The 26994-nt window shown below is 41.9% G+C and overlaps 1 protein-coding gene across 1 annotated transcript in view; it reads left to right on the top strand.

The window, feature by feature from the left end:
- Window positions 1-26994, top strand: part of LOC139376002 (xenotropic and polytropic retrovirus receptor 1 homolog) — a 46147-nt gene that overhangs the window by 9441 nt on the left and 9712 nt on the right. Inside the window, exons 2-6 of the mRNA XM_071118022.1 lie at window positions 2646-2697; window positions 20235-20336; window positions 20734-20954; window positions 26359-26508; window positions 26627-26792. Of these exons, the coding sequence (XP_070974123.1) occupies window positions 2646-2697; window positions 20235-20336; window positions 20734-20954; window positions 26359-26508; window positions 26627-26792 (691 nt within the window). The remainder of the gene's footprint in view (window positions 1-2645; window positions 2698-20234; window positions 20337-20733; window positions 20955-26358; window positions 26509-26626; window positions 26793-26994) is intronic.

The following is a 26994-nucleotide window of genomic DNA, read 5'->3' on the forward strand; positions in this document are numbered from 1 at the left end:
GAGCATGCAATATTGCTTTCCTCAATACGAAATCCTTGTCGACCCACTGTGCTGTCAGACTCAGCATGTTCATGGGGCTCACGTTGCTGGTCCAAATGTCAGTCGTGAAGCTAATAGCAGTGACGCCCATAGCAAGTAACTCGTGGATGTGCATTTCAACAATACTGTGTAACTCCGGTAGCACAACATCTGAAAAATAGCGCCTACTTGGTAGTGTGTACTGGGGCTCGAGGTGCTTGACCAGTCGGCGAAAGCCAACATCATCCACAACAGAGAATGGCAATGAATTCCATTATCTTGGCTTTAATGGATTTCGCCTTTGAGTTGTCTCGCTGAAATGTTCTTACTCTTTCAAATGACTGCTCGACTTGAACTTGTTTAGTTGTTGGAAGTGTGCGCTTAGTTTCTTTTCTGCTTTTGTTCCAAGTAGTCGCTGAACGTCTGGGGGTGATGCACTTTCAAATGAGTAATTAGGTTTGTGGTATTGAAAGATTTCACTTTCTCCCGTCCTCGGGAAATAATAGCAGCACAAACGTTGCATATGGCCTTTCTGTTATCTTCTTTTGAAACGTCAAAATAGATCCACACAGCAGACATTGTGGGCCAGGTTAGGAATGCTGTGTTGCACATGTAGCGCTGTATTTTTCGTGGCGTCATTACGTCACCTACCTACGGTATATAGGTATACACTTCAGCTTTGACATCGGTTTTCGACATCGGGCTATTGTCAATGTTGTCAATGTTGTCATTTTTGGCTAATATTGTCCGATTCTGATATTCTCACCGATATATCATGCATCCCTACTACCAATGTGTTATCTTCCAGGACACTAGACTTCTTTCCCAATCATTTGTTAATTTCTCTTCATTCGTTGCTCTTGTTTGTAAATCTACTGAATCCACTCATTCATCAGAGCATGAGTGACCTTGACCATGCAGCTCTATTGGCACTGAGGACTTTCATTGTCCTCAGACTCGCTTGCTTTTCCACAATAATAAGTGACTTCTTGTTCTCTACTCTGGGGCACAGAGAGCGACTGTATAGCAGGGGTAGGCAACTAAATTCAGCAGAGGCTGGATGGTCGGGGGGCTGGAAAATAATTATTATAATTTGTGCAGTGCAAATTAACCACAACTAATCCCAATGAGTTGTATTTGAAAATAACAATAATTTAATTCCTTGATTACATTGAGATGATCACATTGTGGGAATAGTTGGCAACAGATTTCCTAAACTAATACATTTGAGCTGAATTCATGGTAATTTGTCATCATGTAGTAACCAAAAAGGTGTTAAACAAATCAAAATATATTTTGTATTCTTTAAAGAAGCCACCCTTTGCCATGATGGAAGCTTTGCACACTCTTGGCATTCTCTCAAGGACAGCCAGGATGGAGCACTTACCCCTTTTCACCCTTCTTCTCTATTGTTATATCTATTGTTATATTTACACACACCCCCGAATATCATGACCTGTTTTATCCCTCAACTTTCTGCTGCTTCCTCTGGCTGGCTGGCTGTCCTGTCTGGCTTTCTGTCTGTCTGTATACCAACATGCTGAAAGAGTATTGTACAGTGTAGCTTCCCTTATAGGTTGGAAAGGGTTTACTATGAAACGTCTGCCTGGCCGCCTGCTTGCCTGCTTGCTCCTGGGCAGAAATTCCCTGGCTGTTTTAGCTAGTCAGTGGTACAATAATCTGGGTGCCCATGTTAAAGAGGTGCTGAACTCACTGATTTGGCCTGGCTTTTTAGCTTGTCTATTAAGAAATGCAAGAAGCCATGTATAGTACTAATGGGTGAAATCAATAGTTACATGTCAGAATACTATTTTTGACAATATACTGTATATTAATATTATTTTTGACAATATTGAAATATTATGTTTGTGCTAGCTGTCTGTACCTGTGCCGAAACTCCAGTAATTGTCCTTCTATAACTTGTTCTCCATCTGCTTTTATGTGGTGAGCCAACATGTTTTTACCACTTTTATTTCCATGACTGATCAAAACAACTTTTTCCCCTCTTGTCTCTCAGCAGCAGGCATGGTGACGAATACATGTTTGGATCGAATCGCTATGAAATCGCAGTATCGCTTCGCAATACATATAGAATCGTGAGAATTGCAATACATGTCGTATCAGCACCTAAGTATCGTGAAAATATCATATCCTGAGGTCTCTGGCAATTCCCATCCCTAGCGTATAAAGGTCCAGCAACCCAAATGTTGAGTGTTCGAATCACATCATGGAGAACTTTAGCATTTTAGCTAATTAGTAACTTTGCAACTACTTACTACTTAGCTAGCATGTTACCCAACCCCTAACCTTAAACCCAGGCCTAGCTAACATTAGCGCTAGATTAGAGCAAATACTGAAAGTATATCCCTTTTAAGCAGTGGCAACTGCTGACTCATACACTACACTACATCATGTGCTGCTCTACCACATTGAGCTGTTGGCTTACGTGTGTGAATACTTGGTGTAGTGCTGCATTATTGAAAGAGTCCAAGTGTCAAAACACAAGTGATGTTGCGTCGAACACAACACAATGTCTGCAGTTCATTTTATAAATGTGTCATCCCATTAGTTAGGTCAGTGACTTTATTTTTACTCCTTTCTCTTGTTTTTCTCTCTCTGCTCTGCAGGCTTTCAAGGATATGCTGTATTCTGCCCAGGACCAGGCTCCCTCTATCGAAGGTAAAATAAGATGTGTGTGTGTGTGTACGTACGTGCATTCTGCACACTATTCGGGCCTGTCCCCCCCACATCTCCCCAATTCTACTATTTCAGTGGGGCAAAAAAGTATTTAGTCAGCCACCAATTGTGCAAGTTCTCCCACTTAAAAATATGAGAGGCCTGTAATTTTCATCATAGGTACACTTCAACTATGACAGACAAAATTAGAAGAAAAAACATCCTGAAAATCGCATTGTAGGATTTGTTATGAATTTATTTGCAAATTATGGTAGAAAATAAGTATTTGGTCAATAACAAAAGTTTATCTCAATACTTTTTTATATACCCTTTGTTGGCAATGACAGAGGTCAAACGTTTTCTGTAAGTCTTCACAAGGTTTTCACACACTGTTGCTGGTATTTTGGCCCATTCCTCCATGCAGATCTCCTCTAGAGCAGTGATGTTTTGGGGCTGTTGCTGGGCAACACGGACTTTCAACTCCCTCCAAAGATTTTCTATGGGGTTGAGATCTGGAGACTGGCTAGGCCACTTCAGGACCTTGAAATGCTTCTTACGAAGCCACTCCTTCGTTGCCCGGGCGGTGTGTTTGGGATCATTGTCATGTTGAAAGACCCAGCCACGTTTCATCTTCAATGCCCTTGCTGATGGTAGGCTTTGTTACTTTGGTCCCAGCTCTCTGCAGGTCATTTACTAGGTTCCCCCGTGTGGTTCTGGGATTTTTGCTCACCGTTCTTGTGATCATTTTGACCCCACGGGGTGAGATCTTTTGTGGAGCCCCAGATCGAGGGAGATTTTTAGTGGTCTTGTATGTCTTCCATTTCCTAATAATTGCTCCCACAGTTGATTTCTTCAAACCAAGCTGCTTATCTATTGCAGATTCAGTCTTCCCAGCCTGGTGCAGGTCTACAATGTTGTTTCTGGTGTCCTTTGACAGCTCTTTGGTCTTGGCCATAGTGGAGTTTGGAGTGTGACTGTTTGAGGTTGTGGACAGGTGTCTTGTATACTTATAACAAGTTCAAACAGGTGCCATTAATACAGGTAATGAGTGGAGGACAGAGGAGCCTCTTAAAGAAGAAGTTACAGGTATGTGAGAGCCAGAAATCTTGCTTGTTTGTAGGTGACCAAATACTTATTTTCCACCCTAATTTGCAAATAAATTCATAAAAAATCCTACAATGTGATTTTCTGGATTTTTTTTCTTCTCATTTTGTCTGTCATTGTTGAAGTATACCTATGATGAAAATAAATTACAGGCCTCATCTTTTTAAGTGGGAGAACTTGCACAATTGGTGGCTGACTAAATACATTTTTGCCCCACTGTAGCTAACCCTTAGCCTTTCAGTATCAAACTAATTCTGCAGAAATCAATGCAAGAACAAAGTCAATCCTCTAGGAGAGATGAGCAAGTGAAAAAAAATGAGAAAGAGCGAGAGGAGGAAAAGAGTGTTGAGCTTGGGAGAGAAAGCGACGTGCACAATAATCACATCTCATCAAATACCCCTCCCTCTAAATGAAGCTTCTGGCCATCAGTCTTTGGTCTAACAGCGAGGAGAATGACAATGCATTGCTCATGCCTTTTTCTAGTGTCGCTGGCTACTTCATAGCCGCTTTCAGTTTCATTGGAAGGCTGATCTGTTTCTACAGCGGGATTCTCAGTGAAACACCTCGTGTCCCTTTTAAGAGTTCCCTGTGGTGTTTCTGCATGGCATTGTGTGCTTGGAGACTGAATCCAACTTGTTATGTTTGACTAGCAACAGAGGCTACTCTGAACCACTGGTGGGAACTGCAGTATAGACATATATAGGTGGAGGATTGTATAGTGTAGCTATGCTCATTAGGGTAGCAACCCTCAGATGAGCCTGAAGTTAGACATAGGCGTTAGGCTAGGCAAAGTTGGAAGGATCTCAAGCAGACATGTAGGTGGAGGATTGTACAAGGTAGCTTCTCTCAAAAGATAATGGGTTTACTAAACCTGTGTATGTCTCTGTATCAGACCTGGGTTCAAATACAATTTTAAAACATTTCAAATACGTTAGTCACCTACCTGGCACTCCAGGCAGGCGAAAGTATTTGAAACGGTTCAAATATTATGTGTGTGTGTGTGTGTTTGTGTGTGTGTGTGTGTGTGTGTGTGTGTGTGTGTGTGCGATAGATAGATAGATAGATAGATAGATAGATAGATAGATAGATATGAGCCTGACTGATATGGGATTTTTGAGTCCGATACTGATTTTAGGGAGGCGAAAGTTAACGATATATCTGCCGATACATGTTTTTTAACAGGTGGAATGAAAAACAGACCTTTTTTTCACAAATTGTGCTCCAAAGGATTAACAGATACTCTAAATTATGATTTCGTAACTAAATATAAAAATGTACATTATTTAAGAACATTTGTTCTTAAATTGGTTTACATGATAACCACCAAAAAGCAACTATACAGTGCATTCGGAAAGTATTCAGACCCCTTGACTTTTTCCACATTTTGTTACATTAGTTTTATTTTAATAAGATGTATTAAAAAAAAAAAATCCCCCTCATTAATCTACACACAATACCCTACAATGACAAATCAAAAACAGGTTTAAAAAAATAAAATATACAGTGCCTTGCGAAAGTATTCGGCCCCCTTGAACTTTGCGACCTTTTGCCACATTTCAGGCTTCAAACATAAAGATATAAAACTGTATTTTTTTGTGAAGAATCAACAACAAGTGGGACACAATCATGAAGTGGAACGACATTTATTGGATTTCAAACTTTAACAAATCAAAAACTGAAAAATTGGGCGTGCAAAATTATTCAGCCCCTTTACTTTCAGTGCAGCAAACTCTCTCCAGAAATTCAGTGAGGATCTCTGAATGATCCAATGTTGACCTAAATGACTAATGATGATAAATACAATCCACCTGTGTGTAATCAAGTCTCCGTATAAATGCACCTGCACTGTGATAGTCTCAGAGGTCCGTTAAAAGCGCAGAGAGCATCATGAAGAACAAGGAACACACCAGGCAGGTCCGAGATACTGTTGTGAAGAAGGTTAAAGCCGGATTTGGATACAAAAAGATTTCCCAAGCTTTAAACATCCCAAGGAGCACTGTGCAAGCGATAATATTGAAATGGAAGGAGTATCAGACCACTGCAAATCTACCAAGACCTGGCCGTCCCTCTAAACTTTCAGCTCATACAAGGAGAAGACTGATCAGAGATGCAGCCAAGAGGCCCATGATCACTCTGGATGAACTGCAGAGATCTACAGCTGAGGTGGGAGACTCTGTCCATAGGACAACAATCAGTCGTATATTGCACAAATCTGGCCTTTATGGAAGAGTGGCAAGAAGAAAGCCATTTCTTAAAGATATCCATAAAAAGTATCGTTTAAAGTTTGCCACAAGCCACCTGGGAGACACACCAAACATGTGGAAGAAGGTGCTCTGGTCAGATGAAACCAAAATTGAACTTTTTGGCAACAATGCAAAACGTTATGTTTGGCGTAAAAGCAACACAGCTGAACACACCATCCCCACTGTCAAACATGGTGGTGGCAGCATCATGGTTTGGGCCTGCTTTTCTTCAGCAGGGACAGGGAAGATGGTTAAAATTGATGGGAAGATGGATGGAGCCAAATACAGGACCATTCTGGAAGAAAACCTGATGGAGTCTGCAAAAGACCTGAGACTGGGACGGAGATTTGTCTTCCAACAAGACAATGATCCAAAACATAAAGCAAAATCTACAATGGAATGGTTCAAAAATAAACATATCCAGGTGTTAGAATGGCCAAGTCAAAGTCCAGACCTGAATCCAATCGAGAATCTGTGGAAAGAACTGAAAACTGCTGTTCACAAATGTTCTCCATCCAACCTCACTGAGCTCGAGCTGTTTTGCAAGGAGGAATGGGAAAAAAATTCAGTCTCTCGATGTGCAAAACTGATAGAGACATACCCCAAGCGACTTACAGCTGTAATCACAGCAAAAGGTGGCGCTACAAAGTATTATCTTAAGGGGGCTGAATAATTTTGCACGCCCAATTTTTCAGTTTTTGATTTGTTAAAAAAGTTTGAAATATCCAATAAATGTCGTTCCACTTCATGATTGTGTCCCACTTGTTGTTGATTCTTCACAAAAAAATACAGTTTTATATCTTTATGTTTGAAGCCTGAAATGTGGCAAAAGGTCGCAAAGTTCAAGGGGGCCGAATACTTTCGCAAGGCACTGTAAAACTGAAATATCACATTTACATAAGTATTCAGACTCTTTGCTCAGTACTTTGTTGAAGCACCTTTGACAGTGATTACAGCCTTGATGCTACAAGCTTGGCACACCTGTATTTGGGAGTTTCTCCCATTCTTCTCTGCAGATCCTCTCAAGCTCTCAGGTTGGATGGAGAGTGTTACTGCACAGCTATTTTCGGGTCTCCAGAGATGTTTGATTGGGTTCAAGTCCAGGCTGTGGCTGGGCCACTCAAGGACATTCAGAGACTTGTCCCAAAGCCACTCCTGTGTTGTTTTGTCTGTGTGCTTAGGGTCGTTGTCCTGTTGGAAGGTGAACCTTCACCCCAGTCTGAGGTCCTGAGAGCTCTGGAGCAGGTTTTCATCAAGGAAATCTCTACTTTGCTCCGTTCATCTTTCCCTCGATCCTGACTAGACTCCCAGTCCCTGCTGCTGAAAAACATCCCCACAGCATGATGCTGCCACCACCATGCTTCACCGTAGGGATGGCGCCAGGTTTCCTCCAGACGTGACGCTTGGCATTTAGACCAAAGAGTTCAATCTTGGTTTCATCAGACCAGAAAGTCTTGTGAATCGGGTTTCCCATGGTCTGAGAGTCTTTAGGTGCCTTATGGCAAACTCCAAGCAGGCTGTTATGTGCCTTTCACTGATTGGTGGAGTGCTGCAGAGATAGTTGTCCTTCTGAAAGGTTCTCCCATTTCCACAGAGGAACTCTAGAGCTCTGTCAGAGTGACCATCAGGTTCTTGGTCACCTCCCTGACCAAGGTCCTTCTCCCCCGATTGCTCAGTTTGTCCGGGCGACCAGCTCTCTGCCATAAAGACCTGATTGGTGCAGTGCTGCAGAGATAGTTGTCCTTCTGAAAGGTTCTCCCATTTCCACAGAGGAACTCTAGAGCTCTGTCAGAGTGACCATCAGGTTCTTGGTCACCTCCCTGACCAAGGTCCTTCTCCCCCGATTGCTCAGTTTGTCCGGGCGACCAGCTCTAGGAAGAGTCTTGGCAGTTCCAAACTTCTTCCATTTAAGAATGATGGAGACTACTGGGGACCTTCAATGCTGCAGATATTTTTTTGGTACCCTTCCCAAGATCTGTGCCTCAACATAATCCTGTCTCAGAGCTCTACGGACAATTCCTTCGACCTCATGCCTTGGTTTTTGCTCTGACATGCACTGTCAACTGTGGGACCTTTGACAGGTGTGCCTTTCCAAATTATGTCAAATGACTTTACCACAGGTGGACTCCAATCAAGTTGTAGAAACATCTCAAGGATGATCGATGGAAACAGGATGCACCTGAGCTCAATTTCCAGTCTCATAGCAAAGGGTCTGAATACTTATGAAGATAAGGTATTTCTGTTTTTATTTTTAATACATTTGCAAAAAAATCCGAAACTGTTTTTGCTTTGTTATTATGGGATATTGTGTGTAGATGAAATTTAAAAAAAGCCATTTTAGAATAAGGCTGCAACGTAACAAAGTTGAAAAAGTCAAGGGGCTGAATACTTTCCGAAGGCACTGTATATCCTCTATAAATACAAAGTCAGTATAACACTTGTTCAGTTTACCTTCTTAGTTACAACTTAAAGATGTCTGTCTATGGCTGTGGATAAGAAGGCTGAAGTGTTTGTGCGGATGCACCACAAGTACACTAATAAACAAGAAGGGCTGAATGAATTAAGCTTTGTCTCAACGTTAATCTGATATTAAATCTGAATCTGCACTGTTCACAAGATCACAAACTATGCAGTGAAATCATGTAACATGCAGTTCATAATGTCACGACTTTAGCATTGAGTAGATTCACTACGGTGCTTTACAACAGTCAAAGGTCATGTAAAGAAACACTTTGGCAACCTGCAATGAGAGCTTGTTCAGAGATACTTTTAAGGAGATGGGGAAACTCCATTGGAATTGTATCACCGGCAGGTTGTGTATGTTTTCAATGTGTCGTCAATGGACTGTGCTGGACATTCTGGGCGATTCCCGGGACAAGAAGGGCTCTCCTTCAAGGAGTGCAGGGGTCAATTGGGCACTAGCTCAAACTCAACATTAGCATGAATTTCACCAACAAGAAGTACAACATTACAAACATTTAACTTATCTGTAATATTGTTTAGCTTTGAAATTGTGACATTACATACTTTAGAGGAAAATAGGCAGGTTTCTCGACGCATACCCTGACTTTGAGAAGGGGTTGCATGATGATTAGCAACCGCGTGAGGCAGCATGACAACCTGAATGCAATTGGCCGACTGTCTGCTGTGTGAGGCGTTATATGTTCCTCCATTCATTGCCCAATGGGATTCCTAGCTCTTCTTTTCTCTGTCTTTGGCTTGTTGTTGCATAATGTACTGTGTATTATGACAAGCACATTCTAGCTGTTATTTACATTTTTTTGTATTTCTTTTTATTAGGATCCCAATTCGCTGCTGCAAAAGCAGCATCTACTCTTCCTGGGGTCCACACATTCATTCCAAAAATGTTTTCTTACACTGTTATTCAGTACAAAACGTGTCTGCTATATATTTCAACTGCAAATGGCTTGTGCTGATGACTGAAACATTAATGCAGGAAGATGCTTGCCGCACTGGTTTTAGTCACACATGACTAATTGAACTAGCTGGCTAGCTAACAATCTTCTCTCATCGTGAATTAAGCAGACAGACAGAATTCTAGATCTGCTCCAACTAACTAAAAAAATCCCACTAACACAATAAGCCCAGACAGTAACAGTGTTATTTTTGTGTGAAGGATGAGTCAGTGTTGACTATGTCGTCAGTCCTGTGTTCATGCATAAATAGCACAGATTGCTTGCTAGCTAGCTAGGCTAAATACATTGCTGGTTAGCCAGTGAACGTTAACCAAATGAGCATGTGATGAGGACAAGACTACTTGCTTGATGAAGTGTACTTTTGATTTACTTATCCAAATACGCTGTCCCTGGCAAGCTACTCAATGTCAAACCACCATGCTCACTCTGACTCTCACGTGGTGATTTACAAGCTGAATGATGTTAAATGAGCAGCTCGTAGAGCGCTCTCTTCAGGCAATCATTACCTTTTTTTAATAATGACGATTTTAATATCGGTCTACCGATTTATCGGTTGGGCTCTAATAATATCCCTCTGGGTTTATTTTTTATTTAATCATAAAAATCCCATTGAGACAGTCTTTTTTGCAAGGGAGACCTGGCTAAGATGGCAGCAGCAATCAATACAACATTTTATTAATTCAATCAGCACAACAATACAATCCAGCATTCAGGAAACATTTACTCTACTCCTGAACAGAGTACCAGAGTTTTAAACTCAGTGAGGGTCACTAGTACATCTAGTTTTAGTATACTTTGTAGAAAATTCCATGCCTCGGGTGCGTAATAGGAGGCCATTTCTTCTGAGCAACAACAAACACAGATTCCTGTGGTCATCTGAGGTCATAGTTCAACCAGCACTATCATTGATAGGATTGGCAATAAACATATCTAGCCTACCTTTGGGTCTATGTGTGCTGTTGCTATGGCTGGACATTGGACACTAGGCCTGGAGTGTTGCCAATGTTAGAAGTCAACTCATCAGTGTATCAGTAAAACAATCTCCGGACACTGTTGTGCTCACAGTGTGTTTTAATATAACAACGTTGTAACCAACCAGTGTTATATAACCAAGAGAACGCCGCAGTCAGCACACAGTGAAACACGTACTCCCAACCAAGTGTTTGTTTTTTGTTAATAGCCTTAGCTCTTTGTTCAGTAGGCCTACCTGCAATTATCCTTGTTTAAGTTGCTTTAATACACCATAGATACATTTCATTTAAAAAATAATGTAGGGTTTTAATGGTTCACCAAACCCACTGTTCGGTGCCTATTGCGGTTTTTGGTACAGAGCCAAAATTAAAATGCCATTCACAATGTTCCTTACTTGTCTGTTTTGACCAGATTGTTATGTTGTGCCTCTCAAGTTTCCGCTTTGATGAGGTGGGAATTGACCAGTTGTGAAGTCATAAATACCAGTTAAGAAATGCCGATTGGCTAATGGCCAAAAAGCTGTCAACCATAACATTAAAATACAGCTATCATGCTTGTAAACAAATGTATAGTGTTAATAGATTTATTTTTATAAGTAATGTTTTGTTGTTTCATTTAACTGCCAAAAATGTTATAGAGGCCATTTCCTAACTAGGTGACGTCAGAGGACACCATGTGGGAGAAGTGGATGCTCAGGATGATAGACGAGTTTCCCACTAGTAATTACCAGTTTGAGGGCTGTTCAAGTGGATTTTTCAGAGTCGTGGTAAATTCCCACTTCCTATTTGGTTAGGAACGCACCATGCCGCTGCATCCTTCAGTGCCAGATGCGTACTTGTGACTCAACGCAGGCATGTCTGTAGCTCTACATCTCCCACTCAGGGGTAATGTGATGGGCTTTCACTGTTAAAGGTCCGATGCAGCTGTTTTTTTATCTCAATTTCAAATACTTTCTGGGGAACAATTATGTAACTTACTGTGACTGTTTTCAATTAAAATAGTCAAACAGAAACAAAAAAAGCTTCTTAACAAAGTGTAATTTCTCAAGCAAGAATTTTGGCCAATTCTTTGAAAACTTTAGCTTTGGTTTGCTACATGTTTGCTAAAATGGGTGCAATTGGGAAGTTCGTAACATGGCTCAAGCACTTTCAGGGGGGTCTGAAACTCCCTATTCTCAACTACCGAAAAAGGGCGCATATCCACGGCTATAAACCAAAGACTGTAAAAAAAGATAAACAAAATAGCCTACCTATCGCTCTTGTAATTTCTTTGGCCAGTCAGAATCAGCTGCCAAGGGCTGCTTGAATGTAGAAGGTAAACGATGGTGTGTTTGTTTATTTGTGTTTCCATCTTGCTCCTGTATACTGGGGTGATTTCGGCGTAAATGTGTCCACATATTTTAGGTGTTAGCAGCTGCGTATGCTATTCTCGTTGAGTGGCGACATACTGTTAATGTTTTCTCCACAACTCTCTGCCCATTGTCAAAATGTTACCAAACCGGAGATTTAAATGGAGGATCCTCCAATTCTGGTTTATCGACCCTACCACATGCCATCGTACAGTACTAGTTCCCTGCTGCCCCTCACAAAAGGACAGTTTGAAATGTGCCAATTAATATTAGAGTTTTGATTACAATTTTTGCATAGGCTCTAGTTGTTTTAATGGAATAGCCTGATGTTTCAGCTCAGATTTATTCGAGGCATGTGCCTACAACGCAGTCACATTGTCCCATTGCACACTGTCCCATTGCACACTAGCAACTCCTGTGGCGGGCCGGGCGCAGTGCACGCTGACACGGTCGCTAGGTGAAACGATGTGCAAACAATGTGGCAAATAGAAGTGGCAATAGCTCAAATAGCCAACCAAATCAGCCTGTTACCAACCCTTAGTAAACTCCTGGAAAAAAATGCGTTTGACCAGATACAATGCTATTTTGCATGTCACATCGTTTCACCTCTTCCACACTGACTTTACGGAATTCAAAAGTAAAATTCTTGTCTTTCATAATTTGGTCTGATATACTTGGATGTGTAGTGTCAGTGTTTGTTGCTGGCATGTCATCCCTAAGTTTGCTTATCTTGCCAATGAAAAAGTCAAAGTAGTTTGCAATATCAGTGGGCTTTGTGATGAATGAGCCATCTAATTCAATAAATGCATAGTTGGCTTTTTTCCCCAAAAATTAATTTAAGGTGCCCCAAAGCTTTTTACTATCATTCTTTATATAATTTATCTTTCATTAATTGTGTCGTTTCTTTTTATTTAGTTTAGTCACATGATTTCTTAATTTGCAGTATATTTGCCAATCAATTGGGCTGCCAGACTTAATTGCCATACCTTTTACCTCGTCCCTCTCAACCATACAATTTTTCAATTCGTCATCAATCCAATTGGATTTAAGTTTTTACAGTCATTTTCTTAATGAGTGTGTGCTCATTAGTAACTGGAATAAGTCGTTTCCTAAATGTTTCAAGTGCAGCGTCTGGTTGCTCCTCATTACACACCACAGACCAGCAAATACAGTTGAAGTCGGAAGTTTACATACACTTAGGTTGGAGTCATTTAAAACTCGTTTTTCAACCACTCCACAAATTTCTTGTTAACAAACTATGATTTTGGCAAGTCGGTTAGGACATCTACTTTGTGCATGATTGTGGCAAAATGGCTGATTATGATTTTTTTTCAACGCCGATACTGATTATTGGAGGACCAGCATATACCGATTAATCGGCCGATTTTTACATGTATTTATCTATTTGTAATAAATGACAATTACAACAATACTGAATGAACACTTTTATTTTAACTTAATATAATACATCAATAAAATCTATTTAGCCTCAAATAAATAATGAAACATGTTCAATTTGGTTTAAATAATGCAAAAACAAAGTTTTGGAGAAGAAAGTAAAAGTGCAATATGTGCCATGTAAAAAAGCTAACGTTTAAGTTCCTTGCTCAGAGCATGAGAACATATGAAAGCTGTTGGTTCCTTTTAACATAACATATGGTTCCTTTTAACATAAGGCTCGTATTTATTTGTGTTATTATGTTATAATTAAGTCTATGATTTGATAGAGCAGTCTGACTAAGCGGTGGTAGGCAGCAGCAGGCTCGTAAGCATTCATTCAAACAGCACTTTCGTGCATTTGCCAACAGCTCTTCGCTGTGCTTCAAGCATTGAGCTGTTTATGACTTCAAGCCTATCAACTCCTGAGATTAGGCTGGTGTAACCGATGTGAAATGGCTAGCTAGTTAGCAGGGTGCGCGCTAATAGCGTTTCAATCGGTGACGTCACTCGCTCGGAGACCTTGAAGTAGTTGTTCCCCATGCTCTGCAAGGGCCGCGGCTTTTGTGGAGAGATGGGTAATGATGCTTCGTGGGTGGCTGTTGTCGATGTATCCCTGGTTCGAGCCCAGGTTGGGGTGAGGAGTGGGACGGAAGCTGTACTGTTACACTGGCAATACTATAGTGCCTATAAGAACATCCAGTAGTCAAAGGTATATGAAATACAAATGGTATAGAGAGAAATAGTCCTATAATAACTACAACCTAAAACTTCTTACCTGGGAATATTGGAGATTCAAAATGTTTATTCTTTAAGTGAAATACGAAACCGATCCGTATTTAATCTAACGGGTGACATCCATAAGTCTAAATATTCCTGTTACATTGCACAACCTTCAATGTTATGTCATAATTACGTAAAATTCTGGCAAATTAGTTCGAAGCGAGCCAGGCGGCCCAAACTGTTGCATGTACCCTGACTCTGCGTGCAATGAACGCAAGAGAAGTGACACAATTTCCCTAGTTTAATATTGCCTGCTAACCTGGATTTCTTTTATCTAAATATGCAGGTTTAAAAATATATACTTCTGTGTATTGATTTTAAGAAAGTCATTGATGTTTATGGTTAGGTACATTCGTGCATTGTCACAAATGAGCTTTTGTTAAATCATCCCCCGTTTAGCGAAGTTGGCTGTCTTTATGGTTAGGTACACATTGGTGTAACGACGGTGCTTTTTTCCGCGAATGCGCATGTTAAATCACCCGTTGGCAAAGTATAATACATTTCTTTTTTTTTTCTTTTTTTCTTTATTTCTTTTTTTTGTTGAATTTTACCCCTTTTTCTCCCCAATTTCGTAGTATCCAATTGTTGTAGTAGCTACTATCTTGTCTCATCGCTACAACTCCCGTACGGGCTCGGGAGAGACGAAGGTTGAAAGTCATGCGTCCTCCGATACACAACCAACCAAGCCGCTGCTTCTTTAACACAGCGCACATCCAACCCGGAAGCCAGCCGCACCAATGCGCCGGAGGAAACACTGTGCACCTGGCCACCTTGGTTAGCGTACACTGCGCCCAGCCCGCCACAGGAGTCGCTGGTGCGCGATGAGACAAGGACACCTCTACCGACCAAGCCCTCCCTAACCCGGGCGACGCTAGGCCAATTGTGCGTCGCCCCACGGACCTCCCGGTCGCGGCCGGTTACGACAGAGCCTGGGCGCGAACCCAGAACTCTGATGGCACAGCTGGCGCTGCAGTACAGCGCCCTTAACCACTGCGCCACCCGGGAGGCCCTCAATAATACATTTCACAGGCACCGCATCGATTACATGCAACGCAGGACAAGCTAGATAACTACACATGGTTGATGATATTACTAGTTTAACTAGTGATTATGTTAAGATTTGATTGTTTTTTATAAGATACGTTTAATGCTAGCTAGCACCTTAACTTGGCTCCTTGCTGCACTCGCATAACAGGTAGTCAATGTAATTGGCCATCGGTGTCCAAAAACTTGAAATCGGCCCAAATTAATCGGCCATTCCGATTTAAATGGTCGACCTCTAATTCAATACCAATAAGTCTGCCATTTTCACCCCATTCTGTGATTTTTGAGGGTTTATGACATAACCCCTCTAGTAATTTAATAGGATCTCTGTGGCTTAAACAATAACTTCATATCTGAAGTCATGCACTTTTTCTATTGATTGGTGTGGTCTCTGTGTGTATGTGTGTGTCTCTCAGAATCAGCGAGAACGGGAGCGAGGATGTGGCCTACCCATGTGTGGTTAATTACTGAATTGAATGGCTGTGGTTTATAAATATGTATGTGTAGGGGTGTGTTGATTATCTCTGTTTTTGTGCCATAACGTAGCTCTGCGTGTGTGCGTGCGCGATAAGAGTCACTGACTCAAAGCCACAAGAGGATAGAAAATATTTCAAACGTTGCTTTTTCGGGGGAGGTAGTTGCAGAAACGTTATAATGGTTTAGTCGACTTCCTCAATGGTTGGTCCATACCTGTTATTTGCCATGGCAGACTGATGATAATCACAGGGCCATTTTAGGCCAAATTGAATGTAATTGAAAAGTTAATGATGGTCCTCCGAAACGGCTGATGTTTGCGGAGCTGTGAGGTCGGTTTCACCCGTTCATTTTCACACGGACGCCATGATGTCACTTACCTTACCAGCATTCTCACAAGTCTGACTTCACTGGCACCATCATCATAGTCTGCCCACTCTGTCGAAACTGTTTTAATGTTTTTATAAACCATTCTGTGTGCATAGAAATGGCGCAGAATTGCTTTCTTCAACTCTAGCCTGATAGGCAAATGTTAAAATACTGAAATTGTCATGAGGCTAATCTTTCTGGAAACCGAAACATCAAAAAATAGACCAATGTTTCCCCTCTGTGATTTGTCAGTGTGTCATCCAGCTGTGCATAGATTGGTTACAGGGTATCTCTCTAATATAGTCAGCTCTCCTCAGGGCCCAGTCGGCCCCAGTGACCCAGTTCTATACAGCTATATAGAGTTACCTAAACCAGTTTTAGTTTTATATAGGGGTTGACTCAGTCAAACCAGTACTACACTAACATCTGGGATGCATTACTAGTGCTGTTGCCATTCCCTGGGGCAGTTGACAACCTTGATCAAATCCGGAGTTCAACTTGATAAACAACATCACACCGGATAAGTGTTTTATTGAGTGGGTATAGCAGGGACGGCCTATAGCCTATTAAGATTGTTGGTATTGTGACAATATCATCTGCCCCCTTGTCCAGTTGCTAAAGGAACATTTTGAGGAAAACAGTAATACTTTTGTCCATGATTCAGCCTGTGTCAGGATCACTCTGTCTGCTATAAAATAGCATAATAATAGCATAATAAAATGAGCTGTATTTAATCTACAGACTCACAACAACTCTTTTGGAAAGTCCCCACTCACATTTGGTCAGCATGTGTCACTGTATATTGAAACTGGAGTCATAACACATACATTTATGTGAATAAAAATGATAAAATCATGGCATTATCCATCAATGTGAAGTATCATTTCTCCCTACTTTGAACTTGTTTTGTCTCTCTTCGGGTTTTCAATCAAGCCCAATGGACTAAAGACTTCACCAAAGCTTGGAGAACAGTCAGGGAAAAACACTTTGTCAAAATCCTTTATGGAGTCTGTGAAAATGTTTACATTCAGACCTATTACATTTCTCTGACCTTTTCACTGAGGGAAAGACACGGTGCAAAACAGTCTGAAAGGCCAGTAAAGGGATATTTGGAGACTTACCAACGGCACTAACACAGACTTAACATCCTGTTCAGGCGTACCGTTCCAGAAGGAGCGTTCTGAGTGGTATTTTTTGGCTATTAATATTCATCTGCACCCATCCATCATTCTACCCATTCTCTCTTCCTCCTCCAGTGGTTTCAGGCTCTAACGATGGCCTCTCTTTCTCACTCGCTCACCGCGTGACTCCAGATAGCATTTCTGGTCCCAAAACTTTGCAGACCAGTGATTAACTTTCGCTGCAAATGTCTGAACACATGAGTCCTCGCATGTGTAATGTATTCATGATTGGCTCATTCTGCAGAAAGCAGGATGAGCAGTTTTTGTTATGAATCTAGAGTTTCTCATCTGATGCAGGGCTATTAGGATGATGAATCCTTGTCCTCTTGCCTATTATGAGATTCTGTGGATTTAGTCCCAGTCATAGACCCATATAAAGAGGCCAGTATGTCCAGATCCTCCCAGCCTCTCCCAGCCTATCACATTTCAAGTTCAGTTCAGCATCTTTGGTCCTACATGGGATTACGTGCAGTAGTTTAGAAACTGATACCGGAATACATCTGGAGTTATCAGAAGAACACTTTCATGATATGGCAAGTTACAATTTGCTTTTTGAAAGTCCTATATCTTGAAAATTGTATTTGCTGACATGCAACAAAAATGTGTGACCGTATCAACAGTGGACTAATGAAAGAAATATTCCTTTAATACAGTGCATTCGGAGTATTCCGAAGTATTCAGACCCCTTGACCTTTCCCACATTTTGTTAAGTTACAGCCTTATTCCAAAATGGATTAAATTCATTGTTTTCTTTACCAATCTACACAATACCCCATAATGACAAAGCAAAAACAGGTTTGTAGAAATTTAGGCAAATTTATAAAAAAAATATACAACTGAAATATCACATTTACATAAGTATTCAGACCTTTCACTCATAAGTATGGAGTCCCTTTGCTATGGGACTTGAAATTGAGCTCAGGTGCATCTTGTTTCCAATGATCATCTTTGAAATGTTTCTATAACTTGATTGGAGTCCACCTGTGGTAACTTCAATTGATTGGACATGATTTGGAAAGGCACACACCTATCTATATATAAAAACCAAACAATAAGGTTGAAGGAATTGTCCGTAGAGCTCAGAGACAGGATTGTGTCGAGTCGCAGATCTAGGGAAGGATACTAAAACATTTCTGCAGCATTGAAGGTCCCCAAGAACACAGCCTCCATCATTCTTAAATGGAAGAAGTTTGGAACCAAGACTCTTCCTAGAGCTGGGCGCTCGGCCAAACTGAGCAATCAGGGGAGAAGGGCCTTGGTCAGGGAGGTGACCAAGAACCCGATAGTCACTCTGACAGAGTTCCTCTGTGGAGGTGGTTGTCCTTCTGGAAAGTTTTCCCATCTCTGCAGCACTCCACCAATCAGGCCTTTATGGTAGAGTGGCCAGACAGAAGCCACTCCCCAGTAAAAGGCACATGACCAGCCCGCTTGGAGTTTGCCAAAGGACACCTAAAGGACTCTGACCATGAGAAACAAGATTCTCTGGTCTGATGAAACCAAGATTGAACTCTTTGGTCTGAATGCCAAGCGTCACATCTGGAAGAAACCTGGCACCATCTCTACAGTGAAGCACAGTGGTGGCAACATCATGCTGTGGAGATGTTTTTGAATGGCAGGGACTGGGAGACTAGTCAGGATCGAGGCAAAGATGAACGGAGTAAAGTACAAAGAAAGATATCCTTGATGAAAACTTGCTGCAGAGCTCTCAGTACCTCAGATTGGGGCAAAGGTTCACCTTCCAACATGACAATGACCCTTAGCACACAGCCAAGATAATGCAGGAGTGGCTTCTGTACTATTCTCTGAATGTCCTTGAGTGGCCCAGCCAGAGACTGGACTTGAACCCGATCGAACATCTCTGGAGAGATCTGAAAATAGCTGTGCAGCGACACTCCCCATCCAACCTGACAGAGCTTGAGAGGATCTGCAGAGAAGAATGGGAGAAACTCCCCAAATACAGGTGTGGCAAGCTTGTAGTGTCATACCCAAGAAGACTTGAGGCTGTAATCACTGGCAAAGGTGTATACTTATGTAAATGTGATATTTCAACAACAACAAAAAAATGTTTTAATACATTGGCAAATTGTCTAAAAGTCGGTTTTTACTTTGTCATTATGGGGTATTGTGTGTAGATTGATTAGGTAAAAAGAAAATGATTTAATCAATTTTAGAATAAAGCTGTAACGGTACAAAATGTGGAAAAAGTCAAGGGGTCTGAATACTTTCCGAATGCACCATACATGGGGTCAGCATTCTCCACAACTCCAGTCCTTTTGTTTTATCCTTACTCAAATGCTCCAGATAAAACATGAGCTTGTAAGGGGTTAGTGAAAGTGACTCCTTGAATTATCCCAGACACCCACCCAGTTTTTTCCTGACTACAGAGTCTGGCTGTTCTGACTCACGGATAGTCGTCAGACACTGAGTCAGAGGTGCCTGTCTGGACTACCCATAGCCCTACAGTAAGTTAACCTACTTCTGTTACATTGGGAATTACCGGGAACCAACCTGCGGGCTCCTGCCCTCTGCCGTGGCTCCTCCTGGTGGCCCTTTGGGGTATTACAGGAGTGAGGTGGCAGTGTATCAAGGCACATAATGCACTTTCTCAATTATTTTAGGCGTTCCTAGAGAACTGCAATGTGTGCAGGGTTTGGTCTCACATGCGTCACTCTTTTTAAACACCCAATTCAACTAATCCACAAGACTGATTAGTTGAATCCAGTGTTTTGGTGCTGGGCTGGACACATTGTTCATTATAGATTTTCTTCACAATGTTGTGCCACCTGAATGTGCTGAATAAGCCAAGAGAGGTTAAGTAATAACTGTGTCATGTGTGTACAGAAGCCTTGCTCAAAGCGGAGTCTCCAAAATAACTAACCGCATCTTTTAAGACGGCCTCTCTCAACACAGTCTTAGGGATCCAGTCGTTTTAAACATGTTTGATGGATTCCCACTAAACAAGGGCTTGCTGATTTAGTTGACTAGATGGTTGAACCAGGGGTGCTTGTGTTGAAATACATCAAATGTGAAATTAATGGGATATCACAAGTGGCAAAAATAGCAAGCTCTCAAAGACATTTGCAAACCCCTTGAAAATTCGTCAGCTTTTCTGTAAGAGATCAGATGAATAACACCTCGTTCTTTCCAGTCACAGACGAGGACACAGTCAAGAGATACTATGCCAAGTTTGAGGAGAAGTTCTTTCAGGCGTGCGAGAAGGAGCTGGCCAAAATCAACACATTCTACTCAGGTAACTGTACAATTGTGTACAACAATGTGTTGTCATTTATGTTGTTCATTTATGTCGTCCTGCACCTCATATAACCAAAACAACGTGTGTCTCTCTAGTTAGCTAGCCGTTTCTACGATTGTACAAAAAAACTACAGCACATTCACATTGCGTGATTAGCAAAAAGTTACACGCTCCTCCACTGTCCACTACTGGCCTAGGCCACTAAAGGCCCATCTGTTCAGAAGACAAACATTTAAACCCTTAGGGAGTGAATCTCCCTGCCAGAAACCAACAGTTAGGCAACAGAGACCAAATCAGACTGCCTCTCTCTTACTCAATCTCCATCTCTCTCCTTCCCATGACCCTTCCTCCTGTCTCTGGCTCTTCTCTCCCCCTATTTTCTCCCCCTCTCCAGAAAAGCTAGCCGAGGCCCAGCGTCGTTTCGCCACTCTCCAAAATGAGCTGCAGTCGTCGCTGGATGCCCAGCGGGAAAGCAGCATGCAAGGCCTCCGTCGCCGTCGCAAGGCCGTGTTCCACCTGTCCCAGCAGGAGCGCTGCAAACACCGCAACATCAAGGACCTGCAGCTGGCCTTCTCCGAGTTCTACCTCAGCCTCATCCTGCTGCAGAACTACCAGGTTAGTACCCTAAACCCTACACACTACCCCTAGATCACAGGAGGCTGCTGAGGGGAGGAAGGCTCATAATAGTGACTGGAATGAAGTGACTGGAAGGGTATTAAATGATGAGTTTGATTCCATTTATTCCATTCCAGCCTTTACTATGAGCCTGTCCTCCCCAAATAAGGTGCCACCAACCTCCTGTGCCCTAGACACTATCACTAGATACTACCTCAGCCTCATCCTGCTGCAGAATTACCAAGTTATTAGACACTACCAGGGTGGGAAATGAACTTTTTGGTGGCAGGTAGATTTTTTACCAGGCAATTGTTTTTTTCTTGTTACTACAACAAAACTGATGGTCATCCTTCCTAATGTTTCTAAACTATTACTAGTAAGAAGTAATGGGGTATATTGCTTAATTTCATTTTTGTGACATGCGTCTTTTAACCAATTATGTTTAAAATAAATATTTTTAAATCCAATATTAAAAACAGATAAACAGTTCTACAACTGAACATCAACAAAGTGCCTGCCCTGCCACATATACACATAAGGCAATTCTAGTGACATATTTTGTTTAAATTATCCCCAATTCAATGGAATTGCAACCCTCTGCATGCACAGTGCATTCTTACATCACCTGTGCAGTGCACTCTTCTATCGCATGTACAGCTGATTCTCAAGATCTTGCACACTAATGAGATGCTATTGAGCCCACACTACTACACTGTCTGAGACAAGGACTATATGCTTTCTGGTAAGTTTTGATTACAGTACAGGGTGGGGTGGATATTTTATGACATACATACTTTTTTGTTAACTAGTAAATAGTAGCCTACAGCAAGGTGTTTTTAAATCATTTCTAACTTGTTAACAATTTCTGCTAGTTAGTTTTTGCTACCATGTGGGTTTTAGCTTGCTTGAACCTGCTAACTGAGGAGTGTTCATTCACCTGTTTCAATACATGTTTCATTTTAAAACATGTATCTTACAAAGGAGTTGTTTGATCTAACTGCTTAACTATTTATCTGTACATGGAATTGTATTTTCCTTAATCTTCACATGAAAATGCCATGGGCACTATCTGATGTGTGGAGACATTTCACTGCAGCTAATGAAAAGGAAAAGCTGTGTACATTTGCTAATACTGTGCCAAATCATATGTGAAGAATGCAACAATGATGCAGAATCATCTGGCTAAGTGCATCAAGTTCCCTCAGCGCTCACAACAAGCAACCTCTGACAAAAGTCCATCTACTTCTATTTGAGGTGAAAATTATGAATCAGACACCTTATTGATAGCAACAGCTCATAGTCCTCCTGGAATTAGAAGTTTTTTTGACTCAATGGAGGAACATAGTCAGATAAATGCTGGTGAATGCTCGAGGTGTGTATGCAACTGGTTCACCTCTGCTCACAGGCAATGTGTATTGGAAGAGATTTCTGAATGTTCTTTGACCAGCATACTCGCCTTCAAGTGAAGGTCAAGCAAATCATAGAGAAAGCAGACTGTATTGCAATCATCTCTGAGTGGTTGAATGTTCCTGGGCAAGGAATAATTAACTACATCTCAACCAGTATTCTACAAGAGCACAGACACAAGGGACAACAGACACACCGGTCTCTACATTGCAGATGAGCTGAAGGCAGTCATCAATGACCTTGGACCACAGAAGGTATTTGCACTGGTGCCAGACAATGCTGCGAACATGAAGGCTGCTTGGTCTAAAGTGGAGGAGTCCTACCCTCACATCCCAACCATTGGCTGTGCTGCTCATGCATTGAATCTGCTCCTCAAGGACATCATGGCACTGAAAACAATGGTTACACTCTACAAGAAAGCCAGGGAAATGGTTAGGTATGTGAAGGGTCATCAAGTTATAGCAGAAATCTACCTCACCAAGCAAAGTGAGAAGAATAAGAGCACCACATTGAAGCGGCCCAGCAACACCCGTTGGGGTGGTGTTATCATCATGTTTGACAGTCTCCTGGAGGGGAAGGAGTCTCTCCAAGAAATGGCCATATCACAGTCTGCCGATATGGACAGCCCCATCAAGAGGATCCTCCTGGATGATGTATTTTGGGAAAGAGTGTTAAGCAGCCTGAAACTCCTGAAACCTGTAGCAGTAGCCATTGCACGGATTGAGGGAGACAATGCCATCCTGTCTGATGTTCAGACTCTGTTTGCAGATATAAGAGAAGAAATCCATACCCTGCCCACTTCACTGTTGCTCCAAGCAGAGGAAACTACCGTTCTGAAATACATCAAAAAGCATGAAGACTTCTGCCTGAAGCCCATACACACCGCAGCGTACAAGTTGGACCCCAAGTATGCTGGCAAGCGCATCCTGTCTGGTGCAGAGATCAACAAGGTCTATGGTGTCATCATTACCGTGTCTCGCCACCTTGGCCTAGATGAGGGCAAGGTTCTTGGCAGTCTGGCGAAATACACTTCCAAGCAAGGACTTTGGGATGGAGATGCAATATGGCAGCCGTGCCAACATATCTCATCAGCCACCTGGTGGAAGGGACTTTGTGGATTTGAGGCTCTTTGCCCTGTTGCCTTCATTATCCTCCAGATCCCACCAACATCAGCCGCCTCAGAGCACAACAGGTCCTTGTTTGGGAACACACACACCAAAGCATGCAACAGGCTGACCAATACAAGGGTTCAAAAAATAGTGGCCATCCGGGCAAATTTTAGGCTTTTTGAGCCTGACAACGAGCCATTCTCAACAAGGTTGGAAAGTGAGAGTGAAGATGAGGCTTCAGAGTCTGATGTTCAAGACACCATTCTGTATACATCTGGCCCCTCTTTGGACACTGTGTTAACAAACCTCCAAACGATCATCAACGCCATACAACACTCCTTCCGTGGCCTCCAACTGCTCTTAAATGCTAGTAAATTGTAATGCATGCTCTTCAACCGATCGCTGCCCGCACCCGCCCTCCCGACTAGCATCACTACTGTGGACGGTTCTGACTTAGAATATGTGGACAACTAAAAATATTTAGGTGTCTGGTTAACTCTCCTTCCAGACTCAAATTAAGCATCTCCAATCCAAAGTTAAATCTAGAATCTACTTCCTATTTCGCAACAAAGCCTCCTTCACTCATGTTGCCAAACATACCCTCGTAAAACTGACTATCCTACCGATCCTTGACTTCGGTGATGTCATTTACAAAACAGCCTCCAACACTCTACTCAGCAAATTGGATGCAGTCTATCACAGTGCCATCTGTTTTGTCACAAAGTCCCATATACTACGCACCACTGCGACCTGTATGCTCTCGTTGGCTGGTCCTCGCTACATATTCGTCGCCAAATCCACTGGCTCCAGGTCATCTGTAAGTCTTTGCTAGGTAAAGCCCTGCCTTATCTCAGCTCACTGGTCACCATAGCCACACCCGTAGCACGCGCTCCAGCAGGTATATTTCACTGGTCATCTCCAAAGTCAACACTTCTTTGGCCACCTTTCCTCCCAGTTCTCTGCTGCCAATGACTGTAATGACATGCAAAAATCGCTGAAGTTGGAGACTTGTACCTCCCTCAATAATTTTAAGCGTCAGCTGTCAGAGCAGCTTACCGATTGCTGCAGCTGTACACAGCCCATCTGTAAATAGCCCATCCAACTACCTACCTCATCCCCATATGTTTTTGTTTTTCTGCTCTTTTGCACACCAGTATTTCCACTTGCACATCCTCATCTGCACATATATCACTCCAGTGTAAATTGCTAAATTGTAATTACTTCGCCACTATTGGCCTATTTATTGCCTTACCTCCTTACTTAATTTGCACATACTGTATACAGATTTGTTTCTATTGTGTTATTGACTGTTCGTTTGTTTATTCCATGTGTAACTCTGTGTTTGTGGCGCACTGCTTAGCTTTATCTTGGCCAGGTTGCAGTTGTAAATGAGAACTTGTTCTCAACTGGCCTACCTGGTTAAATAAAGGTGAAATAAAACAAAATGAAAGGTGGACATTGAGGAGGTCCAGGGAGAAGACATGGAAGCCTGAGAGGAAAACAACCAAAGCTTTAGTTTCTACACTATCATTTTACAGATGTATGTTGAAAACATTTTTGGGAGATGCGATGGATCATTGGGATCATTCAATATTCCCTTTCTTTTGTTGTTCAGTGAAATCATCCCATGTGAAGAGTCAACTCATTTAATTAAAGTTCAATTCCTAACTAAATTGTTTTTAAAATTTCTATTGGAAGGATTTAATTATTTGCAAATATGTCTACTTATGATAAGGTATGTATGTTTGTCTCCATATGATATGGTAAATATATCCAATGCAAAAACCATCTACATTTAAATGGTGTTAATATTAATTTGCATATTTCCATTAATTCCCATATATTCCCGTTATTTCCCATATTCCCGCTAATTCCCACGGAAAGTTTCCACCTCTGAATATTCCCCAAAATGTGCAACCCTAGTAATGACCGTGCTGTTTAACCAGCTTCTTGATGTGCCACACTTGTCAGGTCGATGGATTATCTTGGCAAAAGAGAAATGCTCACTAACAGGGATGTAAACACATATGTGCACAAAATTTGAGAGAAATCAGCTTTTTGTGCTTATGGAACATATCTGGGATATTTTTCTTTCAGCTCATGAAACATGGGACCAACACTTTACATGTTGAGTTTATATTTTTGTTCAGTGTAGAAGCACACAAGTACATCTACGAGATTAATGACAAAGTTAATGGATAAATGTTTTTTGAGAGTGATTCATTATTAATCGAGCACAATCATTAGGTGAGACAAATGTTCAGCTGCCTCCTTTAAGGGCCGTAACCATGGTAACTTTCACACTTGCTTGTCTGTGATGAAAAAAATATCAGACTGTGATGTCTTCCTAGCAGCAGAAAGTTGCAGCAAACTCTAACGTTGAAAAACAACCTAGCATGTGAACAAAACGATGTAACTTGCCAAAGAAAAAGTCACGACAAAGTCACGTTTTAGTAGCCTGCCTTGTCAATTTGTCCAACTTCCACATATGGGCTTCGGATAAAAAAAAGTATAATCCTAAATGTTGTGACCGCCCTCCAATTTGGCTGGTGAAATAGACATTCTTACCCGCCAATGACGATCTACCTGCATTTGGCTGGTGTTAATTTCCAACCCTGGATACTACCCTTAGATATTACCTCCTATACACTGTTCCTGGTTACTACCTCATCCTGCTGCAGAACTACCAGCGTTAGTTACCAGCTCCTAAACACCAACCCTAGACACCCTACCGCTAAGCCTAACCTTGTTGTTTGTGTCACCTGATCAATTGCAACAGGTTTTGTCATATCAGTACGAACAAAAAATATATCTGAGGGATCCGAAAAAAAGAATCTGAGAGACTCCTACTTATAACCATTCAACTGTTTCTCCTCTCGTCTCCCCAGAATCTGAACTTCACAGGTTTCCGTAAAATCCTGAAGAAGCATGATAAGATCCTGGAGACGTCGCGGGGGGCCGACTGGCGCGTGGCCCATGTGGAGGTTGCCCCCTTCTACACCTGCAAGAAGATCACCCAGCTCATCTCTGAGACTGAGGTACTGGACAGCCATTTTGTTTTCCCCTCTTATCAATGAGAAGTATTAGCTCGTAGCAATGTACTATAATCATTTCAGTTTTTGTCTTTTAGCTGTGACACAATCTCTCTCCTCGCAGGCCCTGGTAACACAAGAGTTGGAGGGAGGAGACAGACAGCGAGCCATGAAGAGGCTACGAGTGCCACCACTGGGTGCTGCACAGCCTGCTCCGGCGTGGACCACCTTTAGGGTTGGGTTGTACTGTGGAGTCTTCCTAGTCCTCATGGTCACCGTCGTCATCACAGGTATACCTGTCTTCCCTGCCTTTCCCCTATTCTCCTCCTACCCTCTGTCTTACTGAAGCTCTAACACAGGTTTTAAACCATGGTGGTGTGAAGCGCTTTACAATGTGAAAAGATTGGCTTGATAGTGAGATTTTCTATGTCGATTTTTCACATTTCCCAATTCTCATTATTTCATACAGGCCCTAGTCCTCTAGTTCAGGGT

Source organism: Oncorhynchus clarkii, chromosome 20 (assembly GCF_045791955.1).
Source record: "Oncorhynchus clarkii lewisi isolate Uvic-CL-2024 chromosome 20, UVic_Ocla_1.0, whole genome shotgun sequence".
Classification (NCBI taxonomy): Eukaryota; Metazoa; Chordata; class Actinopteri; order Salmoniformes; family Salmonidae; genus Oncorhynchus; species Oncorhynchus clarkii.